The sequence below is a fragment of the Vipera ursinii genome, assembly GCF_947247035.1.
Source record: "Vipera ursinii genome assembly, chromosome: 5".
NCBI classification, from domain to species: Eukaryota; Metazoa; Chordata; class Lepidosauria; order Squamata; family Viperidae; genus Vipera; species Vipera ursinii.
In genome coordinates this window covers 98136742-98148332 of record NC_139518.1, presented here as the reverse complement: position 1 = coordinate 98148332, position 11591 = coordinate 98136742, and the positions used below count along the sequence as shown (strand labels likewise).

General features: G+C 40.4%; 1 protein-coding gene across 2 annotated transcripts in view; it reads left to right on the top strand.

The window, feature by feature from the left end:
• The first annotated feature begins 1053 nt into the window (after positions 1-1053).
• Positions 1054-11591, top strand: part of LOC310641291 (L-threonine ammonia-lyase-like) — a 33392-nt gene continuing 22854 nt past the window's right edge. The window contains exons 1-4 of one of the 2 annotated variants that reach the window (XM_083364239.1): positions 1054-1483; positions 4456-4482; positions 5742-6078; positions 10342-10458. In XM_083364239.1, the coding sequence (XP_083220365.1) occupies positions 1383-1483; positions 4456-4482; positions 5742-6078; positions 10342-10458 (582 nt within the window). In that variant the 5' untranslated portion in view covers positions 1054-1382. Of the gene's footprint in view, positions 1697-4455; positions 4483-5741; positions 6079-10341; positions 10459-11591 lie in introns of both variants that reach the window. The other variant, XM_083364238.1, reaches the window with a different exon arrangement.

Below are 11591 nucleotides of genomic sequence, written 5' to 3'. Positions count from 1 at the left end.
GGCCAAGAAATACTGTAGCCTGGAGCCAAAGAATTGCAATGCTCTAGTTTGGGTTTGTGGATCATCTCTTCATGAAAGCATGTTGATTGAGGTTGTCTTCGCCTTGGTCTTCTTTAGGGTTTACCAGAGCTAGAATTGGAATAGAATAGAATAGAATAGAATAGAATAGAATAGAATAGAATAGAATAGAATAGAATAGAATAGAATAGAATAGAATAGAATAGAATAGAATGCAGAATAGAATAGAATAGAATAGAATAGAATAGAATAGAATAGAATTGGAATAGAATAGAATAGAATAGAATAGAATAGAATAGAATAGAATAGAATAGAATAGAATAGAATAGAATAGAATAGAATAGAATAGAATGCAGAATAGAATAGAATAGAATAGAATAGAATAGAATTGGAATAGAATAGAATAGAATAGAATAGAATAGAATAGAATAGAATAGAATAGAATAGAATAGAATAGAATAGAATAGAGTAGAGTAGAGTAGAGTAGAGTAGAGTAGAGTAGAGTAGAGTAGAGTAGAGTAGAGTAGAATGCAGAATAGAATAGAATGGAATGGAATGGAATGGAATGGAATGGAATGGAATGGAAGGGAAGGGAAGAGAAGAGAAGAGAAGAGAAGAGAAGAGAAGAGAAGAGAAGAGAAGAGAAGAGAAGAGAAGAGAAGAGAAGAGAAGAGAAGAGACCTTGGAGGTCATCTAGTCCAACCCCCTGCTCAGGCAGGAAACCCTATACTATTTCAGACAAATGGTTGTCCAGTTTCTTCTTGAAAACCTCCAACGTTGGAGCATTCACAGCTTCTGGAGGCAGGTTGTTCCACTGGTTAATTGTTCTAACTGTCAGGAAATTCCTCCTTAGTTCCAGGTTGCTTCTCTCCTTGATTGGTTTCCATCCGTTGCTTCTTCTCCTGCCTTTAGGTGCTTTGGAGGATAGCCTGAGATACTGGACTCCAGAACCTGAATCCGTCTTCCTGTTTTGCTGTGATTTTGGGGTTCCGTTTCAGCATCGATTTGTTTTTTTTTCCCCTCCAAGACAGAGAAGCTGCAAAGAGTTTAACACCCGCAAATCGTCAGCTGGACTGAACTAAGCGTCACTCAGGCCCTGACTCAAATTGACAAGGACAGGTTGCTCTCTGTGAAATAATCTCTTTATATAGCAGCCGTCAATCTTCAAAGCCGTTTCTTCGGTCCCCTGTCACGTCAGAGGACAGTGTGTGTAGCCGGACTCTGGACCCACACAATCTGTGGGTCTCTTGCAACCCACCTGGGCCGTCTTCTGAAGATCCAAGTTTTCTTCTTCCTTTTTTTTTTTTTAAAAAAAATTCCTCGCCGGGGAATCTTCCCGTTTCAGGGATAGCCGAGAGGTCGCCATGAATTTTGCTGCCCAGCTTTTCTATTCCACGGGTTTAAAAAATGGATTGTCCAAGGAAGAGAGCGAAGAAGAACAAGAATACGATCCGTTCTGGCAAAGGTTGGACTCTGTTGCCCTGTGATGTGTAGAATGTAGCGTGTTGCTTTTTTTTTCCTCTCCCCACCTTTAAAAAGTTATGGACAGTCCCACGCTTGTACCTGCGGCCAAATCCGTGGCTCTTACCTCCCGTGGCCCCCGTGGCCTGCCTCCTTATAATGCAGCCGTCGGAGCGCTAGTTCGCCTCTTCATTTATTTCATTGCTTTACTTTATAGGTAATCACGACACTATGACGGACTATCTCTTTTCTCCTCTCATTTCCGCGAAATTGTAGCTAGCATGAATATTGCGAAGAATGGATAAAAGCTCCCTTCCTTCCATGCTGGTTTTTATCTCTTTTCTTTCTTTTTCTCTCTTTTTCTTTCTTTCTTTCTCTTTTCTTTCTTTCTCTTTCTCTCTTATTTCTTTTTTCTTTCTGTCTTTTTTCTCTTATTTCTCTTTAGCATTTTTTCTTTTCTTTATTTCTCTCCCACTCTCTCCCTCATTTTCATCCTCCCTCCCTCCCCCTTTCTCTTTCTTTTCTTTCCTTTTTTTCTCTATCTCCTTTTACTTTCTCCTTCCTTTTTCTTTCTCCTTTCTTTCTTTCTCTTTCTTACATTGTTTTTCTCTTTCTTTATTTTTCTCTTTCTTTCTCTCTTTTTCTTTTTCTTTCTCTTTCTTTCTTTCTTTTGATCTTTCTCTTTCTTTCTTTCTTTCCTTCCTTCCTTCCTTCCTTTTTCTTTCTTTCTTTCTTCTTTCTTTCTTTCTTTCTTTCTTTCTTTCTTTCTTTCTTTCCTTCCTTTTTCTTTCTTTCTTTCTTTCTTTTTCTTTCTTTCTTTCCTTCCTTTTTCTTTCTTTCTTTCTTTCTTTCTTTCTTTCTCTTTCTTTCTTTTTCTTTCTTTTTCTTTCTTTCTCTCTTTCTTTCTTTCTTTTTCTTTCTTTCTTTCTTTCTTTCTTTCCTTCCTTCCTTCCTTTTTCTTTCTTTCTTTCTTTCTTTCTTTCTTTCTTTCTTTCTTTCTTTCTCTTTCTTTCTTTTTCTTTCTTTTTCTTTCTTTCCTTTTCTTTCTTTCTTTCTCTTTCTTTCTTTCTTTCTTTCTTTCTTTCTTTCTTTCTTTCTTTCTTTCTTTCTTTCTTTCTTTCTTTCTTTCTACGTTGCTATTGCACTTTCCCAGTAATTAGATTTGTTGTTTGTTTTACACTATAGATTATTATTGTTATTGTCATTTTCCTCTTAGTTTCTATGTCCCAAAAGTGCTTTTTTCTCAGGAGGCAACTGGACTGTCTTGAGTTTCTATGGTTTTTATGTTCTAACTTCTTGCTGCGAATGTGAAGTGAAATGAAGAAGCCATTTTATGGGCTAATATGTTTTATCTGAATTCCTTTGTGTTCTGTATAAACCTCGTAAGATGTGGCTTATTTGGACAGCTGATTATGGACTGATTTCAAAGCTAATTGTATGATAGCACCAAAGTTGTAGGAGCCGATCCTGTTCATGTTTCTATAATAGAAATCATAAATAAGTTATACTCAGCAAGGGGAGCTTGCTGACAACTTGCAGACTGACTAATTCTAATCTTTCCTCACATTATAAAAAGCATTGATACCTCCTAGCATCTAGCAAAGCAAGTTTTGATAAGATTGTAAAATAATGCCACACTTTAAAACATAACCACAGAGTCAGTAATTCAGGAAATAATTTTTAAACAGCCGCAAGCATTACATTCCCATAACAGCTTATACAAAAATAGGAATAATTATGACCTAATTGCATAGATTAAGAGAGATAAATATTTGTAAAATATCAAGACTGAAAGCAGTAAAAGGAGCTGAACCAGGAAAAAAAAGTATGCTTTGCTTAAAGCCAGAGAAGCTCTGAAAAGCATTAGCAAAAGTAGTAAGATAAGATAAAGAAATAATTTATTAATTGCCCTAGGGTCTCTTCATCATCAAAATAATGACATTTTTTAAAAAAAACAACAACAACGGCTTTTACCATTATTTGATTATAGAAAGAAAAGGTAGATAATAGCATATTTTTTCCCCTCAAAGGCAATTAATCACTCATCCATTATAATGACAGATGTCGCATGCCAAATTACATACTAGATCCCATCTAAGCAGAGCATGTTTACGGTATGTGCACCCAACTTTTACAATTTGATTACATGTAGAACAGCCAAATGCCGTTCAGCAATACAACAGATGGAGATGCAACCATTTTCCTTCTTACGTTTTACTCTTAAGAGTTAAGAGTTAGATGACGCCGGGGGAAGGAACATGCACGAGAGTCTAGCTAGACATAACGATACTGAACCTAGTGTGAGAACCAAGGTTATTGAAATAAGAGATGATAAAGAATTGGCGGGCTGGAAGGCTGGAGGCGAAGCCCGCGTTTCAAACTAATTGGGGAATGTGATTTATGACTGTTAATTGGAGGAGGGAATTGTGCTTTGATACTATGTGCTCAGGGGAGGGGAACTCATATTTTGGTTTCGACCGTGTACGTGCCGATGCCATGCTACTCAAATAAAGATTCTTTAAGGTAAACAATGCCTTGAAGTTCTTTGCAGAGTTTCATCTCTCGGAACCAGGACACCAGGATACTGGTATAGATAGGAGCTTTTATCCAATCCAGAAACTTATCAGGATTTGGGGAGAAACCAGATATGAAACACTTACTGAGGAATCACTTGATTTAAATATTTATGCTTGATTTAAATATTTAATATTAAATACTGTGTAAGGATTGTACTTGGCTTTTTAAAAACATTTCCTGTTTATTGTAAGGAATAAACAAAGCAGTGGTTCCTCAGCAGTGAAACTTTACTCACGGAAAGACTGCTAATTCAGCTTTGTTTCCGCCATTTGTTTTGCTTTCTTCTTCTTCTTCGTTTATTCTTTTCACGTAAACATAACAATATTCTTTTTATTCAACATATCATAATTCTTTTCATGTAAACATATCAATGATTTTTTTCTCTTTTTCTGTCCATAGCTCTGGAAAGATGTTATTGGCAAAAAAGTAGGTTTTTAAAAATCCCATGACTTGTCTTATTAAACCGACTAAAATTAAGAAGGCAAACATGCATCTGTGTGTATTTGTGTGCATGTATTTGTCTTCGTAAAATGTTAACTGTAAAATATTTTTTTTAAAAAAATGTTCTGTATCACTTTTTTAAAAAAGCATGTAGAAAATAACTAGAATTGTGATTTTGCAACATTGAATATGTTTTTTTTTAAAAAAAACACACACACTGGACCCCACTATTAGCCTTTGTTGAAGAATGCAGGATTCTGAACCCATATAAAATATTAATACAGTTCAGTTGTCAATAGACAATTGTGAGCAGTGTATACAACAGTCTTCAAATGTGGTCCTTTTATGATTTGTGGACTTCAACTCCCAGAATTCCTCAGCCAGGCACACTGGCTGAGGAATTCTGGGAGCTGAAGTCCACAAGTCGTAAAAGGGCCAAGCTTGAAGACCCCTGATTTATAGCTAAGTAGAGATGAAATGCCTGGGGGGGGACCAGAAAAATTGGGGGAAAAACACGGGGTTTTATTTCTGTTTTTTTTCTCCACAGTTTAGGGGGAAAAATCCAGTTTTTTTCCCCCAGGACTTTCCATCTCTACAGCTGGGGGACCTGGTTTACATAATTTTCTCATAGAATGTCCAGCCACCTAACTGATCCCCTTCCAGCATGTATATATGTGACTGCATGGTGATGAATGAAATAATGGAAGAACATGAGGGAGAATCTAGGCCAGGGGTAGGCAACCTTGGCTCTTTTATGACTCGTGAACTTCAACTCCCAGAATTCCTGAGCCAGCCATGCTGAGGGGAAAGGGAGAGGTTTCCAAGCTGAGCCATGCTGGCTCAGGAATTCTGGGAGTTGAAGTCCACAAGTCATGAAGGGGCCAAATTTCCCTCACGCTGGCTCAGGAATTCTGGGAGTTGAAGTCCACAAGTCATGAAGGGGCCATAGTTCCCCCATGCTGGCTCAGGAATTCTGGGACTTGAGGTCCACGAGTCATGAAGGGGCCATAGTTCCCCCATGCTGGCTCAGGAATTCTGGGAGTTGAAGTCCACGAGTCATGAGGGGGCCATAGTTCCCCCATGCTGGCTCAGGAATTCTGGGAGCTGAAGTCCACCAGTCATAAAAGAGCCAAGGTTGCCTATCCCTGATCTAGGCCCTAAGTAGATAATGTCCACCTATCTCCCACGGTTGATGTTCAACGCGATGAATCGTTCATAACCCATTTCATTCCCTTTTCCTTTAGGAGTGGTGAAAGCAAACCGAAAAAGCTAGCGGCATCCACCAGTTCTGCCTTTCCTTCGCATAAGGATCGGCAAAGAAGAAGCAACCGTGCTGAGCAAAGGCGATCGTCCATCCACCCGGAAAGGCTGAAAGATTTTGGGGAGGAAGAGGAATTAAATGGGGGAGTGAAGACATGGGAAATGAAGATCATTAGCCATGAGGAGGGAAAGCTGAATGATTCTGCCACCTGCCCGGAGGTGGCCATTAACAAACCGATTTATACCGCCTGCAAAAAAATTCAAGACATCAACGCTGCGGCGCTCAAGATCCAGTACGGGGTCCTGAAAACCCCGTGCACGGTATCGTTCTTGGTTGTTTTTCAATGCCAAACCAGAAATCAGAATTACAGAATAACAGAGTTTGGAAGGCTTTTAGCCCTATACCGTTCCCAGACAAATAACACTAGTAATAGCACGTAGACTTATATACCGCTTCACAGTCCTTTACAACCCTCTCTAAGAGGTTTATGGAATCAGCATATTTGCCCCCAACAATCTGGGTCCTTGTTTTACTGACTTCGGAAGGATGGAAGGCTGAATCAACCTTGAGCCAGTCAGGATTGAACTCTTGACTGTGGGCAGAGTTAGCCTGCAATACCAATAGCACTTAGATTTATATATCACTTCTCAGTGCTTTACAGCCCTCTCTAAGCGGTTTACAGAGTCAGCCTATTTTCCCCCAACAATCTGGGTCCTCGTTTTACTGACCTCGGAAGGATGGAAGGCTGAATGAACCTTGAGCCAGTCAGGATCGAACTCCTCACAATGGGGAGAGTTAGCATGCAATACAGCATTCTAACCACTGTCCTTCCTTCCTTCCTTCCTTCCTTCCTTCCTTTTAGCACTTATATGCTGCTTCACAGTCCTTTACAGCCCTCTCTAAGCAGTTTACAGAGTCAGACTCTTGCCTCCCAACAATCCAAATCCTCATTTTACAGACCTCGGAAGGTTGGAAGGCTGAGTCAACCTTGAGTCGGTCAGGATCGAGCTGCTAAACTGCAGGCAGCCGGCAAAAATAGCCTGCAATACTGCATTCCAACCACTGCGCCACCAATGGCTGTCCAATCTCTTCTTAAAAGCCTCGAGTGATGAAGCACCTACAACTTGCAAGCCACCGTTGGGATTGCAAACTTTGTTGTACACCCTGTGGATTGGATTTGCTCCTGAGTATTGAAGATATCTGGGCCACAGTTATTCACAGCCCCTGGGGAATGAAATCACGGTGCATGTGATACCTCTTCCACCCTGCAGATGCCACCAGACAAGGTCCTTTAAAAGAGATATTGAAAGAGATTTTGGTCACCACGATATAAAAAAAGATGTTGAGACTCTGGAAAGAGTGCAGAGAAGAGCAACAAAGATGATCAGGGGACTGGAGGCTATAACGTATGAAGAACGGTTGCAGGAATTGGGTATTTCTAATCTAGTGAAAAGGAGTAGGGATGACATGATAGCAGTCTTCCAATATCTCAGGGGCTGCCCCAAAGAAGAGGGAGTCAAGCTATTCTCCAAAGTGCCCAAAGGCAGGACAAGAAGCAACGGATGGAAACTAATCAAGGAGAGAAGCAACCTGGAATTAAGGAGAAATTTCCTGACAGTTGGAACAATTAACCAGTGGAACAACCTGCCTCCAGAAGCTGTGGGTGCTCCAACACCGGAAATTTTTAAGAAGAGACTGGACAGCCACTTGTCTGAAATGCTATAGGGTCTCCAGCTTGAGCAGGGGGTTGGACTAGAAGATCTCCAAGGTCCCTTCCAACTATGTTATTCTGATATCTAAGAGGGACCTCCCTGTTTTAGCTTTATTTGCAAAGCCTGGGTCTGCCCCCCCCCTCCCCAGACACCTATGATCTTGCAAACATTTGTAATGTATTACATGTTCCTCCATTTTTTCCCCCTGAAAGTTGTTCTCATGAATTACAGGAGGCTAATCACGGAACGGAAAGAAACGAGTTAAAAATAAGTTTAGTTGCTGTGCAGTTTTTCACTTATGGCATAAGCAAGACCAGTGTATAGTTCAATACAAAACTGCCATTTAACAGACTGTAGGAAAGGCTGTCCATTACTCCCCCCCCCGCCCCATTAAATCAATTTGTGCCATTCATGTGTTGAGGCCACCACACGAACGACGTAAATTGACACGGTTTCCATCGTTTGAGTTGGTTCAATTGGAAAACCGAGTTTCCGTATATTTCAATCACCATCTTTTATAGTCTGCGAGAAATAAGAGATTCCCAGCTGGCTGCATCGATCAGAGATCCCTCTAAGATGGGGAGCAACGTAATTAAAAGATAAAAGTCTACCGTGCATAATACCGGCATCAACCAACCGGTGGTAGGGTGGAAATAACTAAAACATTTCCAGAAGGGGTAGGGTGGAAATAACTAAAACATTTCCAGAAGGGAGACATATCCAACTGGGCGAGCTGCTGAAGAGACAGTTGACCGACTCTTATTTCTAATGAAGACCCCAAGCATGGTGCCTCAAAACACATTCCTTTCAATACATAGGGTGAGGAAGCTGTCCCAAAGATGTTTTTTTTTTTCCCATGAGGCAACTGGACTTTCTTGTTTTTCTTTTGAAGACGTGTCGCTTCTCATCCAAGAAGCTTCTTCAGCTCTGACTGGATGGTGGAGAAATGGAAGGATTTATACTCCTTGCAGACAGCTGGTCATTTGCCTTTTTTTTATAGAGAGTCTGTTGGGACCACTTGGAGGTTTATCCGCGTCCTCAGGGTCACCCGAGTGGTGCAAATGTGCATGCAGCCTTCTTGGCTGCAGGCTGTGTATGCCCTGTTCTTGTAATCTGCAATGTTTTCCGGAAATCCGTTCATATTCCTGCACCATCTGAAGGGCGTTCATCCCAAAGTGCAAGGCTAAATGTCTGTGGAGACATTCCATATGCGTAACATGTTCCCCATAGTAATCAACCACCACCTTGATAAACACGAGCCATTGCCTTATCAACTCAATAACCCAAAGTCATTTCAACAATCACAGCCGAAGAACTAAGTTTTCCGAATGATCTTTCCCATCAAAGAACTATCAACAATTCTAATCTCACAGGAAGCAAGCAAGCCAAGATAAGCCAGAACCAGCCCATTATCATCCAAATCATAAATAATCTACCAACAACATGATATCGATCCCTTAGAATAGAACATCTGTCCATGGCAGATCTCTTTATCACCCATAAGGCTTTGTTTGTGCTTGTTAATCTGTGGCCTCTTCTGAACGGTGCTTGCTAGCGTTGGTGCGATTGCTTAGAGCAAATAAAAATTGGTGATCAATCGAGGGAAACTTTCAGTGACAAATCACATCTGCCGTTCAGGATGAAGCTCCTCTGAGATTTTGCAGTCTGCAGCCTTAAGTGGAATGACTTCAGTTTTATTTTGTGGATCCGCACAGATATTATAGTCGCCACTCTATTGTTCTGACATTTCTCTGAAAGCTGGGGTACAGTTCTAACAACTAATTAAGGCAAATCAAATCAGAAGGGAGCTTAATGGAAAATAAACTCAAAAAGCAAGGCGTTCAGAAAGAATGCGCACGGTGTTTCATTAAAAGCAAGACAAATCCATGCAAAAAGCCAGGAGACCATGAATTTAGCAGCAAAACGGGTGTAGACCAGAAATAAATTAATCCACACTTCAACGCGACTTCCTTTACTGTGAGTTGTTAAGTGAGTTTTGCTCCAGTTTACGACCTTTCGTTGCTAAGCGAATCACTGCAGTTCTTAAGTTAATAAAACAGCTGCGAAGTGAATCTGGCGTCCCCATTGACTTTGCTTGTCAGAAGGTCGTAAAAGGGGTCTGGGAGGCTGGGAAGCTGCCACAGGCGTAAGTACAAGTCAGTTGCCAAGCATCCGAATGTTGATCACGTGACCCTTGGGGACGTAAGTCTGAAAAACGGTCATAAATTCCTTTTTCCAGTGCCATTGTTAAGGGTCGCCAAATAAAATGTTGCAAGTCTGTTCGTTTGCTTTTTTTCATTAATCTTATTCAAATGCAAATGATACAAACGTAATACATATAAGCCTAAATTAAAAAGAAAACAGTATAAAAAAATAACAAATATTACAGTGCACCCACCCCCTTGGAGACCATTTTTATTACCTATATTTCTTATGTAACAACTAACAGTATGCAATATATTTCAGCTGTGCCCTTGTCCCCTCCAAAACAGGATATATTCTTGAGTAGGTTTATTGCCTTTGCCTTCCACCAACGCTGTTTTTTATAAAATCCTCCAGTGTTTCATTATAATTATTTACTTGAATCATTCCCTTTTTTAAAAATCAAGCCCAGGGTTTTAATTATTGTTTTAACCTTGGGCATTTATTTAATCGTTTTTAACTTTTGTATCCCGTTTTGTATTTATTGCCCTGTACACCGCCCTGAGTCCTTCGGGAGAAGGGCGGTATAAAAATATAATAAATAAATATAAATAAATAAATAAATATCCCTCATTAATCAGGATGCTAAGATTTTTACAGCGATACTGGCAAACGGATTGAATAAATTTGCAAGTCTGTATGTTTGCAACGATGTCCCTTTGTTTTCAGTATTCTAGGCTTTCAAAGCAATATGGAATGGACATATACCTAAAGAAAGAGCTTCTTCAACATACAGGAACTGCGAAGGAGCGAGGTGTCCTTTACCTTCTGATGTCCTTAAGAGAGGTAGGAAAATCAGAAAAGCGAAACGCGAGCGTCAGAGCGGACCAATGCTTTGCTAAATTTTGAAAGGACTGCAAGACGTGAGCTAGGCTAGTCTGAAAGATAACCAGCTTCCAAGTTCTCTTGGCCACCTTTCCCAAGGAAAGAAATTGTTCTCCCAGAAAACAAAAATTTCCCTAATAAGTGTTGCTGTGAAACTGGAATACGAAGCTGGCCGCTCATGTTTTTGACCTTGCACGCCTTTGCGTTGAGTGAAATATTAACTCCGTGTTGTAATCATTTAGCTGGTGGATGGAACAAAATCCCAGTGGTTCCTTTTAGGGGGAACTGAAAGCTGTCTAGGCACCGTTCACCTTGGAAGACCTGAAACCCAGAAAGTAATATGAATGATGAAGCAGGAACAGTAAAAAAAAAAATAAGAGAACAGCTCTATGGAGGACAGCATCTTAAAGAGTAGTTTTACATGCTTTCTTATGTATTATTACTGAACCCCAAACCAGAATAACAGAATAGTGAGAAGGGACCTTGGAGGTCTTCTAGTCCAACCCCCTGCTCAAGCAGGTAACTCTAGACAATTTCAGATAAATGGCTGTCCAGTCTCTTCTTAAAAACCTCCAGTGTTGGAGCAATCACAACTTCTGGAGGCAGGTTGTTCCACTGGTTAATTATCCTCACTGTTAGGAAGTTTCTCCTTAGTTCTAGGTTGCTTCTCTCCTTGACTAGTTTCCATCCGTTGCTTCTTGTCCTGCCTTCAGGTGCTTTGGAGAATAGCTTGACTCCCTCTTCTTTGGGGCAATCCCTGAGATATTGAAGATTGCCATGGTCCAACTCCTAGTCCTTCTCTTCATTGAACTAGAGTAGATATACCCAATTCCAGCAATCGTTCTTCGTATGTTTTAGCCTCCATCCCCCTGATCATCCCTGTTGCTCTTCTCTGCATTCTTTCTAGAGTCTTAACATCTTTTTTTACATCGTGGTGACCAAAACTGGATGCCGTATTCCAAGTGTGGTCTCATCAAGGCTTTATAAAGAGTCCTTAGCTCTTGAAGGCAACCAAACCTCAGTAAATTAGCATCAGCCAGACAGTGCTGACAATAAACCTGACTTCATTATTGATAGCTTGGCCTTATTAGAAG